The sequence below is a fragment of the Alligator sinensis genome, unplaced genomic scaffold (genome assembly GCF_000455745.1).
Source record: "Alligator sinensis unplaced genomic scaffold, ASM45574v1 scaffold781_1, whole genome shotgun sequence".
Lineage (NCBI taxonomy): Eukaryota > Metazoa > Chordata > Crocodylia > Alligatoridae > Alligator > Alligator sinensis.
The window spans coordinates 4,140,938-4,167,751 of NW_005841845.1; the positions used below are offsets into that span (position 1 = coordinate 4,140,938).

At 53.6% G+C, this 26,814-nt stretch overlaps 1 protein-coding gene across 1 annotated transcript in view; it reads left to right on the top strand.

The window, feature by feature from the left end:
* Nucleotides 1-25,327, top strand: part of EIF2B3 (eukaryotic translation initiation factor 2B subunit gamma) — a 114,508-nt gene extending 89,181 nt beyond the window's left edge. The window contains exons 10-11 of the mRNA XM_006015791.3: nt 16,493-16,596; nt 25,143-25,327. Coding sequence (XP_006015853.1) covers nt 16,493-16,596; nt 25,143-25,195 — 157 coding nt within the window. The 3' untranslated portion in view covers nt 25,196-25,327. The remainder of the gene's footprint in view (nt 1-16,492; nt 16,597-25,142) is intronic.
* The last annotated feature ends 1,487 nt before the right edge of the window (nt 25,328-26,814 follow it).

Below are 26,814 nucleotides of genomic sequence, written 5' to 3' on the forward strand. Positions count from 1 at the left end.
TTTGTGGAGAGCCTCATGGGAGCGGTCCGATCCTTGAAAAATGCCAAGTTGGCTCGCGTAGTCACATATCTGAAAAACAAAAAAAACCAAAGGATGTGAGGTCTATGGAGAATACTACTGTTACAGAACTAAATTACAGGTAAGTAGGGTACCTTGCTGCCAAGTGTTGGTCTTTAATAGAAATCCACAGTAATTTCAAGCACACCATAAATCAGAATTCCTTGGTGTACAGAAAATAGCGGGTCTCCAGTTCACTCGTAAATGGATCCAGCATGGTAACATCACAGACTCTGCTGTCCTCATAAGTACCAGGAAGCACTTTGATTTGTTAATAAGCTACGCTGTCGTCTTCATTAATGTGTTGATGCCACAGTCGTTCTGGCAGGGCTTCGCGTAAGAGGTGAGCAGCCCTGCAGCAAAATCGCAGAAGGGGCAGACACTGGTATTTTATAAAGGATCCCGAGTCTTACTCTCAAAGTCGGCTTCTGTTCCTACGCACCGAGTATGCAACAGCGTTCTGTGCTAAACCCGGAACGGACCCAGATCGTTAGCTGATTAATAAGTCAGAGGGTGCCCTGCAGCTAGCCCACCTCTTGAGTTTAGCAGGGACACGTGATTTGTGTTTTCTGAATGCCCTCCTCATCATGGTCATCACAGCAGACCCCCATAACCAGTCTCAGCAGCATGAGTGCAGCAGCAGCCTGTCAGCCCAGCACTCCTTGGGACTTGCATACGGATACCTCAGACCAGGATGTCGGTGCCTTCACTTGACACGAAACATCGCAGAGGCTTTTTTTCCAGAGCCTAAGGCAGTTATCACTGTGTCTGTGCTTGTGTAAATAGTCAGCTCCTGTTAGTCCCATACTGAATTATGCAAATCTCTTGGATTTGCTAACACGCAAAGTCTCATGTCAACAACTGGCAAGGTGTGAAAATTTTCTAGCTGCTGAGTTTCAGTGGGAGAAACCTCATTTATAGCATAATGAAAAGGGAGCATGTTTTTGATCTTCATTCATTTCAGCCCCCTCATCACAGCTGCTGGGTTCTTTTTAATAACCTGGTGATGGCTGTGGCATCTGGGCGCAGCAGACAGATAAACCTCCTGCAGAGCTATTTTAAACCTCCCCTTGTAGAAGGCTTCCCTCCACAAACAGCTTTCCACCTCCTGTTGCCCAGAAAAGTGCTTGATAAAAAGAGGTCTTTCACTGTGAGCTGAGGGTCAGCAAGCTCTAGTTCTTCCAAACAACAAGAGACCAAGAGTTTCTCAGGTAAGGCCCATTGCCAGAAGTGCCCTGCCTCCAGCCCCCAAGTGCAGCAAAAGTGCCCCAGCAGCCATGAGCTTTGAGTATCGCTAGCTAAGCCAGGTCCCTCCTGCATAGGATTTTGTGTAGATGAGACATCAGATTCGCACCTAGAAGCAGGTGGAAACCCAGTGCTGTTTGCAAAACACAGACGCAGTGGCTCGCATCACCAGCTCCACCAGCTTTTGCTCCAGTAGAATTTGCTGAGTGGCATGGGAGAGCAGCCCCAGGAGAGCCCGCTGCAACAGTACAAAGCAGGGGGCCTCTTACAAGGTCAGTAGCCACTTCACGAACCGAAAGAAGTGAGAAGTCAGATGAGCCACTGCCAATATGTGGGAGCCCAAGAGGAAGCGAATGTCCAAAAGTAGCCCAATGTTCCCAGGGCCCTCAGAGGAGTCACTGAGGTACAGGGGTACCCAGAGCTGCCTTGCTCTGATCCGTCCTGTAACATCCCCAGTCCAGGAGTGGGTGAGATGGTGCAGGAGCAGCCAAGGGGATTCCTGGCAGAGGAATGTCTCCAGAGCAAGGGCCTGATCATTGCTTCAGTGAAATGTGTGCATTGCCCCGCTTGATGGAGATGTTAATGATCCCTGCCAGGGGTGTACTTCCACGCTGGCTTCCCACCTCCATGAGGAGCACGGCTCCATCTTCCAGTAATAATACAGAGTGGTATTAACATAGTAATAGCCCATTGGCAGCTGAAGCCAGAGGCGCTGAGAAAAGGCTGCGTGATGACTGCAGAGGGTAGTTACAGCATTTGAGGCTAATCCCAAATGCTTTGATTCATTACATAGAGCATAAAGGAAGCAAAGACGTTTTTCTGTCCTGTCGACTGTCTCCTCTCGTGGCTGTGAAATGCAGCGAGTCCAGAGTGCCGTAGGAGCTGCTGTGTTTTCCAGTGCATCAGGATCCACAGACGATCATCTCCCGACTGACGCGGGCGTGTTAGGTGCGTCCGTCAAGCATCTGACACCAACTCTCGGGGTCCGAGTCGGGATGAGTAGCCTCCGTAGGAGCAGGTGGGAATACCACAAGGTGTATCAGCAGAAAACCGCATTGGTTCTGGTTAGCTCGTTATCTGAAAAGTGAGGTCATCACCTGGATGCTACTCTCTGCCTGAGATCGCTTCTTCCAAGATAAACACACCAAGGAATTTTGGGCCCGGTTAGACAGCGGCAACTGTTTTTGGATGATGACACATTTCTCGTTGCTGGGTGATGTGGATGAGTGGGGCAGACCAAACACAGCTTTAGTTTAGGTCTCTCGGAAGATAGCCCAGCACTAAAGGCTCTTGTTCAATGATTTTAGCAACTGCAAATCCCCCTCTTACAGAAGATTACAGAAGGATTAAAGTGAGTTGCCTAGGCAGAATAATTCAGTCCCTCCTTAATGCATTTCCCACTGTACAACTAACTCTTCCATCAGCAAGACAATAAAGTAACGAATATTACACGTGCTGACGGATGGGTGTGCTTGACCAAGCTAGGAGGGGCAGGCAGCTGAAAGCCGCTAGCGGAGGTAATTTATAGAACAGTGCAAGTGCTGAGAGATGCTGACTGCCCAGGTGACAGGCTGCAGCCTGGAAAATGTTCTCTGTTCCCTCTGGACCGCTCCCCGGAGCTCAGTGACAAATGATTGCACTGAGTTACACAGTCAGGGAAGAACTACTACCCAAGCTGAAATAACAGGTCGCCTGAAAACTTGCTGCACGGTAGCTCTAGGCATCTTTGGTCCGTCTGGTGACTGCAGCTGATCCTTCTCTGTTGTTTCGCTTGAGGTGGAGACAGTGCAGTCTGAGTTGAACGTATCTGAACACTTCTCTGGTCTCCAGGTTTTGAGAATAGGATCAACCCTTCGTTGCTAAAGGCCCGAGAAGGAGGGTATTTGCGTTGTAAGCTGTTGGTGGCAAGAACCATCCCTTTGTTCTGTTTGTACAGCCCCCAGCACAGCGGGATGCTGATCCATGGCTAGGTACTAGAGCAACTAACAGTAATGGAGAAGGCATCTTGGATCCTGCACTCAGGGCAGGTGAAGACTTAGGAATCTGCTGTTTGTTTGAAAAATGCAGCATTAATGTTCATACTTACTCCAGGAAGTATCACCATGATAGCCTGCGCACAGCGTACCATTACCAGTGGAACAGTTTCACTGCAAATGACTCGAGTGATGGGACAATACTGGAAGGATTCTGGTCTTTGGGCCACTCGGTTTAGTTGAAAGACCAAGGCATAAGAAGCTCAAGGAGGTAAAAGGTCCATGCTGGGCATCGTATGCAAACCCTATTTGAGAATCGTCTCATTGACATTCTGGAAGTCACTGTCTTTATAACCATGCGGCAGATTTATGACCTGCCAATGAATGCGTCTTCATCCTTGACTAAAAGAAAACCTAATGCAGCAGTAGGCAGACATAACCACTTCTTTCTAATAAAGACTTAAGTGTTTGTACATCACCCGTAGGTACTGTGATCGGCACATTCCTAAGAAGGTAGGAGGCCAATATGAAAGTGATGGTAAGATACTTGTGGTCCAGAATTACATCAGGACTCTTAGCTAAATCAACTGCAGGGAGGTCTGGGCCTTTGCATACAACCAAGGAAATGCAGCCAGCTCCACCAATGTGTTAACCACAGTAGATTGAAGCAAGGCAGGGTTGGGGGTTTTTTTTAATGAGAAGGGACAGTTGTACCCATCTGGTCTGGCTATCTGCATAAGACTGGCCGGAGAACTTCCTCCACTAGTTTCTTCTGTCCAGTACTGTAGTTTCTGTCTGCTTGAGGACATCATCTTTTACAGACACGTGTCAGATCTTGATTTTAGGATTCTGAGTGCCCCTCACACCCCTGTACGTTGTGCCAATGTTTAATGTGTCCTCCTGTGAAAAGCATGCGTCCTGTTTCCAGTCTTGATTTGTCAACACGGGAGCAGCCCCTGGCCCAAGGGGCACATCTACACGTTCATTAATGCGCCTTGATTGCAGCACATTTAGTTTAGTACGTCTGATAACCGAATGTGCAGTAACTAGAGTTACTGCGCAGTAGTGTTGGTGCATGGTTTTTTAGTGATGCTTACTGGGCATTAGCCTAATAACACTGCGCAGTAGGGTATTAACACAGTTAACAACCGCTGCACTACTGCACAGTGTTATTAGGCTAATGCGCAGTAAGCGCCTCGTGTAGATGCACCCAAGGAGTTGGCAGTCCAAAGTCAGCGATGCTCCATGTAGGCACAGGGTCACACCATGGACAGAGTCCAGGATCTAAACCTGTACAGGAGCCTCAGTACAGGAGTGTGGCCTGCCTTTATATCTGGTGTGCTCGGCGCTGCACCGTGTAGCAGCTGCTCTGCAAGGTTCCGTGTTTTGGCCGTAAAAGTGGCATGTTTTTTCCAGTTTCACTTGCATAGATTCATTTGAAACCAATGTCAAAAGATTCCCCAGCAGAACGGTGCCATTAATTCCTCAAGCAGAAGATCAGCGAGAACCATTCACGGCGGCATTATAGCAACCCCTCGTTAGGCAGTCCAGCCCAGTCGGCACCTCCGTTCTGCACAGGTACAGCACTGAAGTTGCAAGAAGACAGAGAGGTCAAGGTGGAGGCGCCTGACTACTTCTTGGCCCGGATGACATGAGAGCAGCTATCATGCGTTTACCTGGGGCTGAGAGAAGGTGGAACAGAGCGAAGGTTTCAGACAGATTGTCGTTTCTGGCCTCTGAACAGAAAGGGGAAAAACTGCTGGGAAGGTCAAAGAGAGAGCCCTACAGACATGTAGAACAAGTGACTGAGAGTCTACCTGTGTGGAAAACTCACAGTGTCAGTATGATGATAACACGGGAGCATGGGCAGGGAGAGATGCAGTACTCAGATTCAGTCTTGCCACTGTGTTTAAGAGGTGTGTGGCGTGTTGGATCGTCAGCAGCATTCAGTGTTGGGTGGCTCATGTCCCGAAGTGAGCCTGTTTTGTGAGTCACTATTATATGTAGATTTTTTCAGTCTGGATATAAAGGTCTGCTCTTAAACCAGACAAGCAGCAAATACAGCCTTTACAGCACCAGAAGCAAAGTCAGCCTTATCTTGGAGGATATGTCTCATCTGGGAAAAACTGCAGCCTTCGCTGAGCCCTGAGATCAAGGTGTAAAGCTATGTGCACACTACAGACCTCTGCCGCTATGTGGGGTGATCCCTGACTGACATGGTTTTGCTGCAGAATCCTAGCGCTGCAGGAAAGCGGGGCTGGCAGGGACCTCAGGAGGTCACATCTCGTCCAGCCCCCTGCTCAAGGCAGGAGCATCCCTGACTAAAGCATCCATCCATGTGTCTGTCCAACCTGCTCTTGACCTTGTGCAAGGATGGAGATTTCACACACTCTCTGGGCGGTCTGTACCAAGGCTGAAGCACCCGCGCTGTGAGGGAGTTTGTCCTCATCTCCAACCTAAATTTCCTCTGCCACAACCAGAGACCATTGCTCCTAGTCCTGTCCCCTACAGCCACAGAGAATAGTCCATCAGCGTCCTCTTTGTAATCACCCTTCAGGGATTTGAAGCCTGTTATCAAACCCCGCCTCAGTCTTCTTTCCAGACTAAACAACACCAGTTCTTTCAGCCTTTCCTCTAAGCGTAGACAGTGGTACTAGCTAACCTGGGTTTTGTCTGGCAGAGCTTGTACCAGCTGGAGGGGGGAGGTGGTTTTACTGCACCCGCGCAAACTGCAGCCAGGCTCTGAGATCTCACTAGGAGCGCCTTTTCAGTACAGCGAGCCAGACATGGCTCTAGGGTAAGAGTGAGATGCAGGGCCCAGGGATTCGCTCGTGAGAACGTCTGACCAAGGACCTCGTTGCTTTGTGTGTGTGCCAGCTTTATAGTGGGCTTTGGGCACTTGGGAAATAAATCCAAATGTCACTTGAGCATGGTGAGCGAGAACTGCCACCACAGAGCTGCCAAAAGGAGGAGAGAGCCGAGCATCACTTCATTGTGCCAGCGGGGAACTCATCCCTTTGGTTCCAGGACTGTTGCAGCAGATGACAAAAGGGGTTGGTGACGCTTTCCCACCCCCCCGAGACACAGGGCCTACTTGTGAATCCGGCTCACTGGTTCGTCTCCAGGCATAGTTGTGTGCATGTCCCGTATGTCTCGTGAAGGGGAGCTTTGGGAGATCAGGGCAAGAAGCCTGCCCACACGCTGGCAGTGTCTGGCCACCGCGGAGAATCTGGTCATTACTGGGAGGCCCACGCTGCGCAAACTTTTCACCAGGCGCGTCTTTTAGAGCGTTTTCTTCCCGTTCTCCCTTAGTCACGTGTTCTTACCGCTCCAGGCTCAGTCACGCTCAGCTCTGTCAGTGCCATGTCTGATGTTCGTGCTGTGTCCGATGCCAGGAGGGAAGAGTTTGAAAGAGTACTCACTGATGAAGAGAAATCTGTGTACTTCCTCCTGTTCTTGGTATTATTGGAGTAACCCCACCCAGGAGGGGGGCTGGCGTAAAGAAGTCCACTGTGCAAACACATCCCACCTCCGCAAATGTACAACCCACGAAGACGATTGACGTATTAAGGGTGGACGAGAGGAACACAACCAGATCTATACGTAAGCACGTGTGCGCGTGTATTTATTTGCAGTGTCCGTATACCTAGAGAACTCCAGCAATCCTCCTCTCTCAAACCATCACGAACAGACTGAGCTCTTAGACGCATCACAACGCAAGCAAGGTTTGAGAGCTCGGTCTAGGGAGACTGTCCCACGTGTAAGGAGCAAAGTTTAAGAAAACGTGGCAACGTCTGTCTGAGAAGCTTAGACAAGACTGGCGCCTCTGGGCAGCCCTGGCTGGTGTGAGTGTGGGTGGGGATGGGACACTGGAAGTGAACAAAGAACTAGGGAGGGATGGGGTGGCAAAGGACCTCCATGAGAAGACGTGTGAACTCCATGTGGCGAAAAAGGAGGAGGCAATGGGGCCGTTCAGAGATCAGGAGTGACGGAGCGAAAGGCAAGGAACATAATCCCTGTGGAAGCAGTGGTGTGTGTGAACCGAAGCAGGGGGTTGTGAATTTTAGGGGCGACATGCAGGCGTAGACCACAGAAATCCAGATGGAAAAGGATGAGAGTCCTGGGTATGGAGGCAGAAAGAAAAGGTGGATTTTACAAATGGCATGGAGGAGTCAGTAGGGGTGGAGCGTTGTAGTGCACAAGAGGCAAAGGGTTTTTTGTGGTGTTTTACTGAACCAGCTGTATAGATGGGAGAGAAGTTTGACACGCTTTTGGGCACCAAACTTCCTTCCTCAGATCTGACTTGGAGGAGCAAACCCTGAGATCGGGGTGAGGTAGAGGGAAAGGAGGAATGACCCCCACTCGCTCGTGCCATGTTTGACCCAAACTGGGATCTCCTCTGGTCACTCGGATCAAGACGGGCGGGTGCAACGTGGGGTTTGTTCAGCTACCTGTCTTGGAATGGATCGCCCAGATGCTTCACTTGTTCCTCGGTGAACAGGCTTACGAGAGACCACATGTGACCACTTAAATGCTGCTCAAGTTTGCCACATGTCTGCAATTTAATACTGCTTTCCATGAGAACATGCACAAAGGAAGCAAACAAGAAGCAAAGCAAGCTGGATTGAGTACTAACTGCAGATTGATTGTGAAGTTTATTGGTTGTTTCCTCGCCAGTGCCAAATCAGCACCTGATGTATGAGACCGGGAGTGATTTGAAGAAAGTTTCTAATTAAAAACAGGATGGAATTGAGAATTTATAGGGGTTCAGCACAGAAGCGATTGCTTCCCCTCCGCCCTTTGGAGAAGAGCAGCCCACAGGAGTGATCCCATTGCCCAGGCAGTGTTTGGGTGGCATTGTAAAATCCATTTTACAGCATGTTCCCTCATGCAAAGGAGAGAGAAGAAGTTGCTTCCAGCCCCACAGCTTGCAAAGCTGAGAATAAAGTTGGGGCCATGCTGTGACTCTTAAATGACTTCTATAGAAGACCACAGCTGCCCCGAGGATGCCTTCTTTCCCAGCACCACGTCCACACAGCCCCAGGGGCAGGGTAGAAGTGTCAAGGGAAGTCAGGACAACTACGAGAGAGAAGGTGAAAAAGTAAGGCCCTGGTTTAACAAAGCATAAGCATGTATTTCAGTCCTTTGTGTCTTCGGGCTGGACTGCAGTTAGTATTTAAAGTTCAGTGCGTGCTTGCGTTGTGTGCCAAGCCTGCTCTTCCTTCTGCACGGTCGGCCTGACGGCCGAATGACACCGCCTGGCCAGGGCTTTACACACTGCACATCTTCGCTGCTTCTCCAGCATAAGACCATATCACTGCGCGTCCCAGTGGTGCTGCAGCTCTGCCTCTAGTTTGTGTCCTGCCCTTCTGATTTTGGCACCACATGCAAACTTGAAGCAGTTACCACAGTTCCTGTCATATTATTTAGCTGCCAGGGACATACTTGGGGCCGTGCAAGGTCACAGGCAGTGTGTGGCCCAAGGAGCCTGGTCTCTAATGATAAGGTGGAGATAAGTCTTTCTGGGGAAACCTGGAGCTACAGACAGGCCTGACGGTAGCCTCCTTCAACTCCTTAGAGTATGTGGTTCAGGATTATGCAAAAGAATATACATAACGTAGACACTTAGCTTCTTTTGCATAATCCTGGACTACATACTGTACTCAAGAAAAGCGCCGTAACAGCTTCCCCTTACGTTGTCTTTGCCACATCCTGGGAATTTCCTGATGGGACAAAGTTGCTGAGGTCTTGCAACGTGCCGGTGCTCAAAACATCTGTTCTCTTCTCGCTCAGCATCGACCTCAGTGACTTGGTCATATGCAGAAAATGGACAATGGCCGTAAACCCACGGATCTCTTGTATGGAGAACTCTTTACAGGAAGACCACGTGGGCATCCTCATCTCCATTTCAGAGATTTTGATGAAGACAGTGAACATTGAGCCAAATGACTGGGAGAAAACTGCTGAGGGTGGAAGCTCTTGGAAACGATCTGCTAAGCCTGGAGTGAAGGCTTCCGAGGTAAGAAGAGCCTAACATACAGAGGAAAAAAGAAACCGCAGGAAGAACCCGCACCATGTTCGGGACTGTTTGCTATGAACTTCACGTGCGATAAGTGCGGAGGGACTGTCACTCAAGAACCAGGCTCGGCAGCCACACTCGCAGGTGTTTAATGAGGTGATGCTTCACTCGGTGCAAATCTTGTCTTGCGAGACAAACGAGATACCTACAGTATATTTCAAGTCTTCCTGCTGCTGAAATGCCTCCGTTGCCTGGGTCCTGACACTGCTTTAACCAGTAATTCTGCAAAAGAGTTTCCTTTTCACTAAGGTCTGTTGAATCTGAGCTGCTGCATAAATCACAACTTCTTTAAACCTGCTTCCAGATAGCGTCCTGCCCTGAAAAAGCAGGGGACACCAGTCAATTTCCAAACAGTTTCGTGGAAATAAAAAGGACATCAAATGTTGACGGCTAGAGCCTGGTGCAGCTCTGGAGAGTGACCATGGAAAGCCCCTGCTCCAGACCCAGTGGATCTGCTCCTTCCACATATCAGGGGAGTGTTAGACTTCAGAGATCAAGATAAGTATCTTTTCATGCTCACCCCATGGATCCAATAAGGGGGATTGTCAGAGGCACTTGACTCTTTGATGTTCAAGTGGGAGTTCTGCACCTTGGTGCCCATGAGAGCCCTGCTCTGATTATGGGGTAGTGAGATGCATTCCCTTATTGTCAAGAGCAAGTCTGGGGCCCACAGGCTGCATACATCCTATGGGGGCTTAAATTGCCACCCCTCAGCTCCCCCACAGCTGACACTCCTTTCCATCTCTCTGGGAGCAGCCGGAGTCTCCAGACTCCCCCCTCCTTCCTCCGGTTTCTGCTTCCTACCCCTGCCCCAGGGTGTGGGGCAGTGCAGTGCAGGGAGCGGAGGGTGTGGCTGGGGCTACATGGGCACACGTACAGTGGGGTGTTCATGCAGCGTGTGACCCAGGGGTCCTGTGGCTTGCCCTGGTGCAGTCCACGGGGCACGTCGCCCCCAGGCAGTTAGGAGCTGGAGAGCCCTGGTCAAGAGGATTGCTAACGCAAGTGGAGCTGAGGGTATAATCGGATGATTGAGGTGTGAGCGGGTGTCGTTTACAGCAGAAGTGAGCCTGCAGGATCTTTAGGTGCGGAGAATCCAGCCTGCGCAGACCCCAGGCTCAGTGTGCGTGGACGGCACTTGGAAAAAACGTCTCACCTCCTAACCCGTGTCTGTCCATCTGACATGGATCTGACAGATCATCCAGTGAATCAGTGAATGAATAATGAACGGGGAACCCTCAGTCCTGCCTACACATCGGGTTTCCAAGGAGGGTTGCAGTTAAGAAGGACCAGGGGAAGTTCCTCCTGGTTATGCACTGCCCAAACGATGGCATCTTCCCAGAGGAGGCCAGCTAATGAACCGAGGGATAAACTAGCCTTGGAAAGTAAAGAATAACCAAGGAGCCAGTTCTTCAGCCCCACTTGTGCGAAGGATCCTGTGACTTTTCACTGGGAAACATGAGTGCAAGCGGGTCTGAGCGGCATGGGGCACATGTAAGGTGCAGGCCTTGGCGGAGCGTAAAGCAGAGCTCCACTTCGGGTCTGGCTAGAAACGGGACGTGCGACAGGCTTCTCAGCAATCCACCCGCAGAGACTCGCCCAGGGCGGACAGGGTTGAGGGAAGTTTTGTACTGTCCCGAGAGGGGAAGTGCAGGAAATCAGAGCTCCTGAGCAGGCTGGTTCCTTTGGAAATGATCTGTAAATTATAGCAGATACCGTTGCTATGTCTTCATTTACTCAAGCATATAATGGGGGAATTGAAATAGCCCCACGTCGGTTGTTAACATGTGAAAGAGATACTCCGATGAAAGCAAAATAGCAGGGGTTTTCAAGGCTCCTCGCAAGGGTCTTGTGAGTTTTGCTTCTCCCCCCCCCCGCGCGATCCTATTCCCTGTCCTGGCACGTCTCATGCGCGGGTCCTCTGCCTGCGTAGGACTCCCACAGGGCAGCGGTCAGGGTAGAGCACCAGCGCTCCTTCTTACCTCCTTGCTTCTTCATCTGTCGTCACGAGGGCTTCTGCGTGGCTGCCTTCTTCCTGAGCCCACGGGACTGGGCGTAGCTGGTTGAGGCAGTGGTTTCAAACCATGAGCCAGTAGTGGTCTGTGAGGCCATGGGAACTGGTCCATGGGCCCCCCCATAGCCCACCCCAATTTCAGTGAGAAGCTTGATGACGTGGCATGCGGTTGTCTATGAGAAGCATCGGGGGTTTCATAGATTTCATAGACATCAGGGCTGGAAGGGACCTCGGAAGATCATCGAGTCCAGCCCCCTGCCCGAAGGGCAGGAAGTCAGCTGGGGTCATAGGATCCCAGCAAGATAAGCATCCAGTTTCATCTTGAAGGTGTTCAATGAAGGCGCTTGAACCACCTCCGGTGGCAGGCTGTTCCAGACCTTGGGGGCTCGGACAGTAAAGAAGTTCTTCCTTACGTCCAGCCTGAAACGGTCTTGAAGTAGTTTGTGACCATTCAACCTCGTCATCCCTTGGGGCGCTCTGGTGAACAAACGTTCCCCCAGATGCTGGTGGTCACCCCTGATAAACTTGTAGGTGGCCATCAGATCACCCCTGAGCCTGCGCTTTTCCAGGCTAAAGAGCCCCAGGGCTCTCAGCCTGTCATCGTAGGGTCTGCTTCCCTGACCTCTGATCATGTGCGTGGCTCTTCTCTGGACTCTCTCAAGCTTCTCCACAGTTGACAGTGGTCTGTTGGTCCAAGACCCTTGGGAGCCAAGGGCAAGAGAGATGTCAGCGGTCCCTTGATGCAGTTACCAGCACAGGTGTTGAACATGAGGCCTTAGAGACCTTGAATCATTTCTTCCACAGCCTCCCACCCTCTGCTCGCCCAGCGGAGCAAGAGACTTGGGCTCCCCAAGCTTCGGGCTTTAGGCACCGTGCTGCCTTCCCGTCCCTTGGGCTCCGAGTCCACAGCTTTCCACTGTTGCACATTAAACGGTTGGTTTATTGCCTCATCGCTCGTCAACAGCGATGCCTTTCCTCTGCACAGCTGGATTAAGCTAAGAGCCCGCACTGCCTCGTCTCCATTTCAGGAGATTGGCTGCGAAGCAAACCTGCGACATCCATACCTTGCTACGCCCGCAAGTCTCGGGGCCAGAGCTCCACTTCGGGTCTTGACCTCAGTTACTTAAGCTGCTTTCTTCCAGGAGCGTTCATTGCTTTAATCACGGAGCCCTAAATAATCAGCGGGTAGCCTGTAATTACGGGGTTGTGTTTTGGATTCCTGCAGCCAGTTCCCTGTGTGCTGAGCATGGCATATTTTGATCTCCCACTCCCCAAAAGCGCGTTTGATCTCCGATTTACATGTGGCAAGGTTAAGAGGAATACAGCCTCTCTGTTCTCGGGTGATCCAGCAACCTTAGGTGGTACATGCTTTGCTTTTGTTAAGTAGCTCGTTGCAACGGCCATCGAGACGTTTGATTTATAGACTGATAGCCGGCCTGAAAGCCAGCAGTTCCAGGGCAACGTAAATCAGCCTGTCTCTGGGACTAAAACTTCCTTCCATATAATTTCGCCAGGAGATGGAATTCTTTCCCAATTCCTTGCATTGCTTTCAAATACGATCGACCACCCTGTCTTTTGGTTTGGAGCTATGCAACTTCGCCGCAAACGGGGTGGGGGAGAGAGCAAGCCGCGTCCAGACTTGTTCTGCTATAAAAGCTCCATATTATACGTTTTTGGACATTGCCTTTGCCCGGCTTCCTTTGAGCCCACACAAGAGATGGACGGCGTCTTCTGGCTCTCTTCCCCCCCCCCCGCTCCCAGCACGTTCTCTGACCTTTTAGAAAAATAAATACAAGATAAAGCAGGGCCTGGAATGTGTGTACATTCTGCTCGCTCTTGTTTTCTGCTGGGATTAGCTGTTTACAATGGGAGCAGGAAGGGGGGTCTGTGGCCTTACTGAAATTAGTGGCGTTGCAGAGTGATCTCGTTAGGTGGTCTCCCGTTTAAAGACCGAGATCCTTGTAATCCCCCCACCCTTCTTGGCCGTTACTCCTCTTGCCCTCGTTCCATCTCTTCGGTTTTGTTTTTTTTTAAACAAAGTCAGCCTCTCTGTCTCTGGGATACACAGACCCCCTTGCTCGCACGTTGTACCTGTATAACAAATTAGCTCGTCTTTGCCAGCCGACATCAACATCTGTTACCACTACAGGACCGGGCTTGTAAAACCGCTCACGCTCTCCGACGCAGATGCGCACCGAATATTTGTATTTATTTTCCAAAAAAAAAGAAAGAAAGAAAGCAAGAAAAGCAGCCAGCTGCACGAGTGTACAGGAAAACACATTCGCATGGAAATTTCAGCCATAAATCAAACACCCCAAATTAGTTGCTCTTGCGGGTTTGAACGTGCTCCTTGGATTTTAAAGGTCAGAAGATATCCATTTCCACAGTGCTGAAAGTTTAAAAATACACTGCATTTTAGGGGGGGAAAAATATGGTTTGCATTAGATGCCAGTACATCAACTCTGAGCATGCGCACACGTCCCCCCCCGTCCATGAAGCAGAATGCAGTCGGAGCTCCCTCTGCGATTAATGGCACCTCGTATTCAAAACAGCCAGGAGATGCAGTGGCCATAGATTTAAAGAGAATACAAGAGACTGTCATGAGATGTGACATTTACCCTGCAGAGAATTAAAGTTCATTCCTCGCTCTTTAAATGAAAAAAATAAAAATAAACATAGAAAATACTTCTCTTGGCAGGCTTTGTAGCATACTTAAAAAAAAAAGGCATTTACAAGTGGTTTCAAAATGCCTATGTTATATCTGTCAGCGGGTGGAAGGAACACCCACAAATCATGTTTTTATCTCCTGGAGTTTTGTTCTGTTTGAGCAATAAAAACCGGATCTGCCACTCCGTTGTGTGATGGCAGGAACACGCTCGGGATTGCATGATTTTAAAAATCCCGGCGGTTGGGTCGAGAAGCATCCCCGGGGGACAGTAACGTGGGTTTTTTGTACAGTAGCACTGAAGATGGGTGGTTTCCCCTGGTTTGTGATGGAATTTCTCTTGGTTCTCGGGCACTAACGTGTCCTATCCACCATAGGCACACGCTGTTTGGCAAGAAAACAGCTTATCTCTAATGCAAAGAGAATAGCAACATTAGCAGCGTGCTGGCTGCAGGGATATCCTTTCCTCTCGAGACCTGAAAAAGCTACTTCCAAGCTTCGCTCTCAGCTCAGAGCCAGGATTCTCCGTCAAGGGTCCCAGAAGCCCCGTCTTAAAATCTCTTCTCTGATGGCCGTGCTACTCAGTGGTGGCGATGGCTTGCAAACCGCTGGCCTGACCCTGAGAGATGCCCAGCCCCTGCGGCACCTCTTGCAGCGCATGGAAGTTTTAGATGGTGGGCACCCAAAGGGTGAGGCCCTGTTTGAGGCCCTCGTGGCCTGGACAGCGTGAACCCATCGCTGATCAGGCTCTTTCACGTCATATGCCCATTGCTTGCAAATTGTCGTGGTGGAGGGGCATCTCCGCAGCCATCTTGCCACTCGCACCAAAGTTGCAGCAGCACCGTGCAGTCTTCTGAGCAAGTTGGTCCCTCGCTTGACTGAGCTGCTGCATAGGATGCGTTTGGCAGGATGGAGGAGAGGCAGACAGCACAGCATCTGCCCCTTGTGTTTTTCCTTTGGTTTTTCTTATGAATGCTGGAGTCAAAGCCCGTCCAGGAGACCCGAGCTGGATAGCTCCACCATGGCTGTTCGCCTAGAGCCTTCCTGCAGTTGCCTGCTTGTCCCAGGTGTCCCTGCACCACGCTGTCTGCCAACCTGAAGGACTGCAGCGAGCTTTGACTACTCTCGCTTCCTTTGCAACGCTCTAGCAGCGATGCTGCTCTCCGCATGGGACCTGGAATCAACTCTGACTCACGCGTCAGCAACAGAATGAGGATGCGAGCTCGAGGGCAGACTCCACGTCCCTGCTGGTGATGTGCGAGCCAGAAGAGAGGGAGAAGGAGGTCATCGGGCTGGTGTGCAAGGAGGAGTGGTGGGGGTGCCTCTCTCTGACAACCAGAGGGACGGTGAATGTCCATGCGATTCCCCAGCAAATGCTGAAGCCCGGCCTAGGGCCCTATCCTCATAGTTCACCCCTTCCATGGGTTTGTAGCTTCATCACAGTTCATCTGCCTCTCCGCTAGACCTACGCTGGGGGAGGGCAAGCTGGAAAACCTTCTTTGTGGGCCCACTGGAGAGCTAGCATTATGGTCAAGACATAAGAAATGTGCTGGGTCGGGCCCCAGTCTCCTGCCTGTCACAGGAGCACAGAACAGATGCCTATCCAGACTGATCCACCTCCTGCCCCTTCCCCTTAAAGCGTCTGGCTTTCAGAGGCCCAGACAGTCCTAACATGAGGGTTGCAGCCGCAACTGTCACATCAGACACCCACTGATGGACCCCGTCTTCATGAATTTGTTCAATCCCCTTTTGAATCCAGTTAAATGACCAGGCCCCTCACCATCCTGTGGCAATTGGGTCCACAACACGAGTACACGTTGTGTCCCCTAGCTCTAGTATCATGAGAGATAGTAACTCTATAATCCCTACTTGCTTTCTACAAGCCATTCATATCCTGCGCTGTTGTCTCTTCCAGCAGTTGATGGTGCAGTTGGGGCTGGAGGGGGTTGGATTAGACGTGACCTCCTGAGGTCCCTTCCAACCCTCATTTTCTATGAAAAGTCCTGGCCTCGAATGGAAAAGTCTCTCCTCGAATGGAAGCCTCTCGAGGATCCTGAAATCATTCCTCGGTGTCCTTCTCTGGGCCTTTTCTACCTCTCTGACATCCTTTTGCAGGGGGGTGAGGCCCAGAACTGCATGCAGGGTGAATGGCGTAGTCACACCCTGGGTTGATAAAGGGGCATGATGGCATTTTCTGCTTGATTTCCAGTTCTCTTCTTCATTTCTGACCTTCTGTTTTCCTTTCTGACTGCAGCACGAGGCTGACAGCTTCTGTCATAGCATCAAGCACAAGGAGCAGGGCAAGAGAGGAGGAACGGGGGAAATGTAGGAGAGAACAGGGAGCATCACAGCTAGATCTGTCTGTAGGATGGGCTCGATAGAAGCTCTGGGGAAAGCTCCCACATCCACTCATCCCTCTGGATTCGCTGGGTGTCTAACTCCTGTTTGTGTTTGTATTGCAGGTGCAGCCTCCAGAACAGCGTCCTCTGCCATCACGCGGTGATAGGGAAAGGCTCCGACATCAAGGACTGTTTGATCGGCAGCGGCCAGCATCTGGACCCCAGATGTAAGCAGCAAGTTGTATTTTTAAGGCACTTGGGCTTTTCTCCTTGCTCCATCTCCATCAATAAGCTGATGGGCTGATACTGCTCTTCTGTCACAATATCCTGTAATAGGGGGGTCAGATTTTGTGGCTGCGCCCACTGGAACAAAGAGTGGGTGATTGTCAGAAGCAAGACTCCCAATGACAGCATGAAGGGCTTGGCCTTCTAAGAGTCTCTTACCAGAGACCATGATTAGGTTGTCCTTAAGCCACAGTTGTTGTCTGTGTCAGGGTGTCAGATGCTGCTTGCTGTCTTAAGAAGGGCAGCCCCCTTTCCCCCACCCCCCACTTGAAAGCACTGCAGGTACCAGCACGTCCCCTCCATCGTGACCAACCACAAGGCATCAGGCTCAGGATAGCGCATTACACACTGGAACCCAGTGTGCTCAGTACGCAGTACAAGAGCAGCTGCAATCAGCTCCATGCAATGCAAATTAAATGCAAACTTTTGGCTCTGGGGAAGTTACCAAAATGTGGCTTCCGTGTGGACAGAGCTAGGACATCCAATCAAGTTGTTAGTACAAAGATGTTGGCAGCTCCCACAGCCGGGCTTGTTGATTGCCTGCCCGACTGGATGACAAGGGACGGACTGTCTAAGTGATCCTATCTCTAGAAAAGGGCTTTTGAATTAATATTCATGGGTTGGGGTTTGGCAGATCTCAGCTGCAGGGTGCAGAGTGATGACAAAAGTGAGTTTCTTGCCGGAGTCTTTGTGGTCGTTCGGTCCGGCCAGGGCCATTTGCTTGCTTTGTTTTTGTAGCCTAGATTTGACTTCTTCCCGGCCCCAACACATGGGCTGTGCACGCGCAGGCATTTGGTGTTAGTCCCATGGCAGCACTCAGGTTTCCCTCCCCAGTGCCACCAGCACCGGCAGGTAAGGGCCAGCCAGAAAAAAACAGTCCCCCTGGGCAAGAGCTTCCTTTATACCAAGCGGCTTCCAGCCCAGTCGGCCCCTGCTATGATTTAAGGACTAGCTCTTGCCCTTGGTCTCAGAGCAGCCAGCCAGCAGCCTTTCCAGCAAAGGTGAGTGTGTATTCACAGGGCTTCCTAGCTTGGGAACGCCAGCCAGGATTCTTGGAGGTGCCTGCATTTCCCAAACCATAGCCTTCTTCTGAACTGACAGCAAAGCTGGGTTGCCTCGCTGCAGTGCTAGAAGCTTGCCACTCTCCTGAGCACACTGCTGAAGCAACGCTGTTTGGTGCCCCTTTTGGAGCCCCCTTTGCAGGTACACATGAGAAGGGCACCCCGCTACCTGCACATGCAGCCCAGCTCCTCGCCTGCCTGTTGCAGAGAGAGTGGGAGGGAGGAGCCCACGTGTGGTGGTCCAAATGGCACAGCTGAGTAACAGGACCGAGCGAGACACAATTTAGGCTGAGGCATCATCTCCCCCCCCCCCTGCTTAATAACAGGCTGGGCAGAGCCCCAGAGACTTATCCTCCTCTGGCCATAGGGATCTGTCAGATGCAGCCCACTGCCTCCCATCACTGCCGTTCTCTGCAGATGGAGAGAATTAGGGGCACATAGGGTCATACTATTGCCCGTGCCAGGCTCCCAGTTCTGCCTTGAGCTCTGGTGAGCCAAGGTGGGATACCCCAGTGCCAGTGTTACACACCGGGGCATGAGGCGACAGCACAGTCCTTGGTAGGCGTTGGGTGCAGGCGGGCGCTGCCTGGCGGTTCTGCCTTGCCGCAGCTGCCTGCTGTTATTACCAGCTTTAGGAAACTCTCCTTCCTCACTGATACTTTAATGTAGGGTGTTTGCTAGCAGATCATTAACATCCAGGCTTTAAGAAAGCTCCCGCACTCAAGCAGTGGTTTGAAAGAAACGCAGGTCCCTAAGAAGAGGGAGGGAGTTGCTAGAGGGGTAGGAAATGTCAGGCAGCAATTGTGGGAGAATGTAATTACACCAGGCTTTGGATCACCCATTGTTTCCCAGCCTCTGCCATTAGGGTTCGAGCTCTGCTCCTTGTTAACCTGCTCTTGAAGATGAGCCCACGAGAAACGTGCGCTGCCAGACGTTTCCTCACCAGGGAGATGCTGCAGGCCGAGAGGGAGGGAAAGCTGCACGGGGGTCTCCAGGAAGCTGGCCGGGCCTGCAGGCTGCCACACGAACCCCAGAGCTGAGTGGGTGCAACTCCCAAGAAGGCGTCTCGGAGCCAAATCCAGCAGGGAGTAAGCTGCACATCTGGGACAAATTAGTCATAAAACAGACTTAAGTGGTAAATTGGCAGAAACTCCCTCCGAAGCAATGTTAACAAAAGAGATGACAGAGACACACACAGCGCGGAATTAGCAAAACACATGCTGAACACTCGGGCCCGGTTCTCCGAGGCACCCGGGCTCTTGGCCCGGGAAGACCTAGGGGCAGAGTCCCGGGCTGTAACTTTGGCTTTTGGAACGGCGCACAGACTTGCCTGCCAGGGACAGCACTAGGGCTGGGAAACAACCGCTCCATGGGGGAGAGAGGCTGGAACTGAGGCTTCCTGCCTGAGCTGCGTTTGTCCCCCAGTCCCTGGACATGTTCATCCACAGCGGCACTGTTTGCATTATAGACACCTCAAGGAGCTGTCGCTGTGAGCCAGGACCCTGGTTGTGAGGTGCTGCACAGCCCAGTTGAAGCCGTCCAGGCAGGCTTTAGATCTGGCTTTTCCCAGCTGCTTTGTGCTGGACTTCACAGCTTGGCTGTTCTCTTCCTGCCGGTTCTGGACATATCTTTTTTATGTTAAAAAAAAGGAAACTAAGAACACTTCGTTCTCTCCCATGGACCACACAGGCCCTTGAGTGGGTCATTGGCAGGTTTATTTACTGCGCAGATCGTTGCCAGTGGAGCAAAGGGCATAGCCATAGCAGGGGTCGCCTTCAGCGTGGGTCTGTCCAAGAAGGAGATGAGGGAGGCTCCATGCCGGCAGGTTTGACAGCAGGACGTTGCAGCTTCAGGACACCTGGGTTCCCATCCCAGGTCTGGAGGAGCAGGTGCTTGAGGAGTCACAGAGCCTCAGCCCTGTCCCCTCCAACTTACCCCATGCATCTGTCTTCCTCACCTCCTTGCAGCTCCCGGTCCCAGACCTCGTCTCCACCTTCGAGGCTCTCCATCCCTGTCCCAGCCTTCATGTTTGGGCTCCGCATTGCAGCCTTTGCCCTGATGGGGCTCCTTATTCCAGTCTCCTTTCTTGGTGCTTCCCATACGTGTCCCCAAGCCCCTCACCTGAAGGCAGGCGCCCCCACCTTGCCTGCTTGGCAATCCCAGCACCTTCCTCTTCACCCCCCAACCTCTTGTCCCCATCCGTTCCCTTTGCCACAGTCAAACCCTTGCCCCCTCTCTCCATTCAAGGCTTCCTTCTTTGCCTGGACCCCAACAGAGGGAGTACGAAGGGATCAGGACAGATAGACTCCCTGCTGTCGCTTCCTGTACCTGGGCCTCAGTCATCTGTAGCTGTAATACCAGGTTGGAAACCCATTCAGTGCAGGCATCCTCTCTGGAGAATTTAGCTGCCACACTAATGGGTTTCTACTGAACAGGTGGCTGCAGAGACTTTTCAGAGACCTGAAACTCAGTCAGAAGTGCACATTTCTTCCCAGGGGCAGGACAAGGTACTCTTCCCCACCCAGTTCCAGGTTCTAGCTCCCAAGTTCGAGCCACAAGAGCTGCTCAGCAAAGCCGCTGGAGTAAATCCTTGGAATAAGGGGCCAAGCAGCAGGTATGGGGCCCTTCACCTCTGACATCAGCAGCCATCAGCACTGTGTGGACGGAAGGGCAAGGACAGGGAAGGTAGGGTGGGGAGCACACTGGCTGGTCTTGTACCAAAATCATTCTGCATTCAAGCAAAGCTCCTGTCCTGGCTCTTGTACCAAAGCCATTCTGCATTCAAGCAAAGCTCCTGTCCTGGAGGGTCTGATCTGCAAGATGGGACTGAGGGCACCAAGCACTCCCCTGGCTCCAGATTTGGAAACAGAGCACTCGCTGGTGTACGAAAAGCTGCACTCCCCAGAGATCCCGGCGGGAACAAACTCCCAACTAAACAGTTTGCACAAGGACGTAGCTCAGGAAGGGCCAGGGATGGTGCAAGAATGGAGCAAACTCCTAGCTGAGATGGAGATGCATCCCTTGAACTGCTTTAACTACCCCGCCAGAGGCAGGACTTGGCAGCGAAAGCCTGTGTGTCGCAGACATCATCCCTGTGTCACCAGCACGTTACTCACTGATCCTTCTGCCATTGTCTTCCAAACAGGCGTTTAAAAATGGTTTATGGGTTTTGGCCTTCGCTGGTGCCGACCAAGTTCCCTCGCCCGTCCACTGAGTTAACGCCAGTCGTCAGAGCCCCCCGGCTGCTCACACCAGGATGCTCCGCTGGGAACAGTCCAGCTGCTGGTGCCAAAGCGGTTAGCTGAGCGCCAGGTTCTTGGCCCACTGGTCACTTGTGGCGCTGAACCTCGTGGAAAGTCTTGCAGGCCCCATCTGGGGAGAGCAGCCACACACTCTGCTGGAGCGCAGCCACGCGAAGAACCACGGGGCACCCCTGACACCCATCTGCACAGAGAAGGGACTGCATGCACCCCTCTGCACGCTCGTGAAGTGCAGGCAGGCAGTGGGGAGTCATGTCCCAGTGCTGCCGAGAGACGGTGTCACATCTCCTTCGTGGATGTCCCATTCTCCTCCTCAACCCCATCGGCCCCATGTTTTGCGTGGGTGCAGGAGGCCAACTCTCCCCACAGCTTGCCCAGGGCAGGTTGAGGACGTACCCGTTGCCTCCTGCTCAGACCCCAGGAGATCAGACTCCTCCAGTTTCCCAGAGACCTTTGCTCTGCAGCTCCTCCACCCCCATGGGACATCCTGCCACTTGAGGATGCTTCACCTCTTGCTTCACCTCTTAGTTCTGTCTTCTTCCTCCCTGCTAGGGCACCTTCCACCCCAGCCCCTCCCGCATCCCCGGTGCATCACACATGAAGGGGTTAAGAAACTGAGGCGCGGCAGTGCTGAGCACAGGGTCCTGGCTGGAGGGTCTTGCCCCTGTGCTCAGGCTCAGACCGATGTGCTGCACTGGGGGCAGGAAGGGATTTTACCCCCTGGACAGACTGGTCCAGACTGGGGGGTTTTGCCTTCCTCTGCAGCAGGGGCACAGCCTCTGCCTGGGGTCTGTGGAGCGGATACTAACAACCTTGCCTGCAGCAGGACGGTGGCCGCCGCGATCCCCATGCTTTCCCTGGGGCAGGTTCGGCTGTGGTGTCTGGTGCTGTGGTAGGGATGACGGTCCTTAAACGAAGACTTTAGATGATGGTTTGTCTGGGCTGGTTTGCACGGGGCTGGTCCTGCCTCAGGCAGGGCTTGAACTAGATGTGATCTCTGCAGGTCCCTTCCAGCCCCACGGCTCTACGATTCTCTGAACCCATCTCTCCTCCCCTTTCTTCCCATCATCATGTCTTTTCCTTTCCTGGTGGGCCCCGACCTCAGCTCTGAACTAGCGGAAGGACCTCAGGGAGCCCAGCTTTAGGCAGTCAGGCCACTCGGCTTGAGGTGCACCATCGCACCCGTGGTCTCTGCCGGCCACTTGAGGCTTTCGGGACCACGCTTTGGCCACCCCAATCTACGCGTCGCGTGGATCACGTCCGGGGACGTTGAGCAGGCCTCGCCAGGAGTGCCCTGCTGCTCGAGAGCACAAACCGACCGGCCCCACCACCTGCTCCCCTGCTTTATCTCCCCTTCCGGACGTGCCCCACCTTCCTAAGCGGAGCTGCAGCTGCCTCCCTTCCCCTCCCACCCCCCAGCAGGCGACCCCCTCCCCGGCTCCGCACAGACACAGGCCGCTCTTCTCTCCTGCGCCCCTCCTGCTGTCTGGGGAAGCGCGGCAGGAGCCACCCACAGCGTGTTTCGTGCGTGTGTTTCTCTGTCCCCCCCTCTCCCCTCCTTGCCCTCTTTTTTTTTTAAAGTTAAACTATCTCCTGCTTGAAAGAGAGCAAATACACAGCAGTGGCTTTCATCACTGCTGCATAATAGAGCAGTAATTCTGTGCCAGGGACTGTTTTCTATTTTATTTTAAAGGGTTTATAAAACAGGGTATGTAATTGAGTGAGTAAACTGAACGTCTGCTGGAGCCCCCGAGGCCTGCAGCTTCCTGGTGGTCCCGGGCCCTGGCCCTAACCTTTTTTTTTTTTTTTCCCCCTTCCCTTCTCTCCCCCTCCCCTTCCTTTACAAGGGAGCCTCGGCACCACCCAGCAGCAGCAGCAGAAGCAGCAATCTGTCTGGGGCTAATTGAGCAAACAACAAGGAGATGCTTTCACGGGGCCCTCGCCAGGACGCTGTGCTGTCCCCTTTCCAGCAGGAGCCCCAGGAGCACACTTGGCCTCCAAACTTGTGCAAGGGCCTTGAGTCCTTTCTGCCGCCGGTCAGGGGAGCTGAGAAGCGGGACTGGCGTCCTGGCTTTCCCCTGGGCACACGCGGGCAAGTCCAGCCAATGTGTGTACGCAGGCAGGCGTGCGCCAAGGGGCCGTGCCATTCGGTCGAGCCCCCAGCCTGGCAGGAGCAGAGCACTGAGCGGGTCTGATCAGCTCGGGGCTCAGAGGATCTGGCTGACTGTGACCTGAGCCCAAGTCAGAGGCTGTCTCAGAGCCCCTTGTCTTTAATCCCCCTTTCTCTGTGCTCCGAATGCATCTGTAACCCTGGCAGGGCCAGAGGACAGGCAGCATGGTAAGAAACCTCCACAGGGGAAAGGAGAGGGGAGTGTGGGGGGACTGAGTGTGCAGGGCACTCCCCCTTCCACACACCCCTACACCCCAGAGCTCCAGGGACCACCCTGAGCCCCGCACGGCTGCTAACGAGATGCTCCCTGCAGCGTAGCTCCCTCCTGCCTGCATGCAGGACTTTCCCCCTAGATGCACACATCAGCACCCAGTGTCTGGCACTTGTGTGACCAGGAGTCGGACCCACCCAGGCCCACAGCTTTCGGGGCTTGGGTTCTCCACCTTGTCTGGGTGAAACAGAGACTAGCGGCTTTGGGTTGGGGCGTGATAAAGCAGGGAGGCCCAAGCAGGGCAGTAGGAGCCATGTCCTGGCGCTCAGCACAGCCAAGCCATCAGCGTGAGGCAGGCGGTCGGTTGGTGACTCTTTGGTGAGACAAGTAGGGTACTTTGGCAGCCAGAGCGAAGAGCAGGGAGCCCTTCTCTGCCATGCCGCTGTTAGACCACAGAGCCACGGGCAGGTCACTTGGGCTCTCCATCTCCCGAGTACGTGGGAAGGGAGGTCCTGCGCACCATTGCAGCAGGCCGAACGCGCCTGGCCGCACGCAGGAAGGAAGTGGTAAGCAGCTGGGAGCCGTGGCAGGGCAGAGCATGCCCTGTGCGGGGCAGGAGGTGACGGGGTCTGCGATGGGTTCCCACGTAGGTAACACGTGCCCTGGGGAAGGTGCGTCGAGCCTGCAGGAGCAGAGCATAATTTCCTTGCTGGACCCTCGCCAGCTCCCCCCTGTATCGCAGCCGCCCTCTGCTCTGCAGGCTGCTTGGGAGAGCTGGGGGAGCCCCCGGGGCCTGGCTGGTGTCCTGGGAAGGATAGAGCTAGGCCTGGACTAGCCAGGGGCACCCCAGGCAGGTTAGCAAAGCCATGCGGGGTCCAGCTGGAGGGCAGAAGAGCCAGTGCTGTGGGCAGGGGCTCTCCGCTGTTAGCAGAGGCACAGCAGGGGAGTTTCCCCGGTGCCTGCCTGGTGCGCTGACGCCCAAGCCGGAGCAGCAGAGGTGCCATGTAGGGGGGCGGCTCTTTGACAGTCCGGTGTCTCCCGGGGTCACCGGCGTCTGTCTGGCAGCAGCAGCCAGGAGGTCTTGGTGGACCACGGCCGTGTCGTTGTCTCCCATGCCCCCTTCTCCCCTCCTGTGGTTTGACAGACCCGTTCCCTGAACCTGTGCAAGGCTGCAAAGGGTCCCTCCGTAGCCATCCACAGCAGCCCCGGTCTCAGAGCTTCCTTCCCCGACAGCCCGGCAGAGGCTGGGCCGCTCTGGTTATGGGCGGGCTGGCTGTGGCTTGAGGCATTGCCCAGAGAGCCGCTGGGGAGAGCCTACCTGGGGGTCTGGATGCCGGGGGGGGAGCTGGGGAAGAAGCCATAGCATTTCCTTTGGTGCCTGGAGTCTCCTGAGATCTCAGTGGGTCACTTGGTGGCTACCAGCCTCATCCTGCCATGGTGCTGGTCGTCATTAGCCCCGGGCATTGAGAGCACCTGGCACTCTGTGAGCTCATGCCAGATGGCTGTGCCTCAGTTTCCACACGGGTGCTGCGACCTCGAGCATGCAGGTCTGTATCTCTGCTGTGGACACCCTCCCCTGGCAGCTGCAGCCAGAACTTCCCCTGAGCTTCTGCTCTTTCAGCTCTTCCTGCAGGTCAGCCCTCAGGGGTGGTCAGTAGTGGAGGTGGGGGCCAGGCCGGGGGCGGCGAAAGCCACAGCCCAGCTTTCAAAGGTGCTGGCCGCTCGTTCGCTCAAGGGCTTGGCTGGCAGTGGGGCCTAACTCCCCTTGGCTCTCTTTGTCTTTCAGCCAAACACGTCAACGAGGTGATCGTGGGCACCGAGCAGCTGATGGAGATCTAACCCCAGCGGGTTCGGGCCGTTGTATGAAGGCAGCGCAGCCGCCAGCCAGAGACCCTGCATTGGCAGTCGCTGGCCTGTTGTCGCTCCCTTCCTGCTCGGCTTCAGAGCTACGTCTGAATAAAGGGAGTATTTCCAACACTGGCTGTGTGTCTGTCTGTCTGCGCCCCCGGCACTCAGCCAGGCACGTGCAGAGGAAGAGCAGCACCCGCGTGCCAGGTGAATGCACGGTACGTTCCAGCCGGGATGAGCGGGCACCGCACAGACAGTGTCCGTTCAAGAGACCTCGCGCTGACGTCCCCCGGGTCTCTGGGGGCTTGCACCAAGGCCGCTCGAGACACCAGGGGCAGCTGACACGTCTCGGCCACACCACGGGGGAGATGGGAAAGCTGGGTCCGTTCCCAGCAGCTCCTGACTCTTCTTCCTTCCCCTCACACCTCTTCCTCTCACTTCGAAATCCTGCCCGTGATGCAGCATGTGAGGGGCCTGGAGGCCGGCGTGAGGCCAGGAACCCAAAGAGAAACAGGTCACTCACTGCAGGTACTTGTGGCCCTCTCCCTGTTTAAACTGCACGTGTGCTGGAAACAGGAGAGAGGAGCAACAAGCACAAGTCTGCCAGGCTTGCATGGCATTGGGGGGTGGGAACACAAGCTGGGCTCCAGCCTCTACGCCTGGGACATGGGGAACGACCGAGAAGCCGTGTGGGGGAGTCCATTCGGGTACCCTTGGCCATACAGAGGCACTCACCGCACCGGCTGGGCAGCTGCTGTCTCGTTAAGAGAGGGAACCGTAAGTCCCTAGCAGACTCGACAGGGGAAAGATGATTGTCCAGCCCTGCCCTGCACTTCCATAACTTCACAGAAGCCACCTGGCTCTTACAGGGGAGTCTCCAATAGCTCCGCAGCCACCGCCTCAGCCAGGCGGCAGCCCGTGTCGAGGTGAAGTGTCCTCAAAGCAGAGAAAAGAGAGCGGAGGAAGGGAAAGAAGAGGAATCCCAGCCGGCAGCCTGCTCTCCCCTGCAGAAAGACCTGCACCTTCCGCCGACATCTGTGGCTCAAGGACTGGTCTATTCAGACGCCTCAAGACCCACCGACAAGCAGAGGTAGAGATCACCCTCGAATGGGGGGATTGCTGACGGTGACCAGTGAGACCAGCACAGGCCGGGGGCTGGTGGTCACGAGCTGTGGGGAAGAGATGAGTGCTATGGATTGGGTTTTGCGTCACAGGTGTCTGTGAAAATGGGGATAAGGTTGAAACCCCTTTGGTCTGTGGGACCCCGATGCGCTTACAAACCCACCACGCAGGCTGTCCCACACCCACTGCGCAGATGGGGACCCGTGACTTGTATCATGTCACACCGGGAGCATGCAGCAGAGCCAGAAGAGAGAGGTGGGGTCTCCAGATACCTGCTCCAGCCCCTCTCTCTGCCACCAGCCAGCCCCCCCCAGGCTGACAGCTTCAGGGTCTGCTCCTTGTGCTTTAATTATACCTTCACCTCCCACTCTGGTCCTTTTGTTTCACTAATTGAAGGCCAGGGTGGGAGGCCCTTTACTGTGTCAATTAGACCTGCTGCCCTGTTTTGGAGCTTTAGGACCTGGCCTGGTTTGATGAGCGGGCTCTTT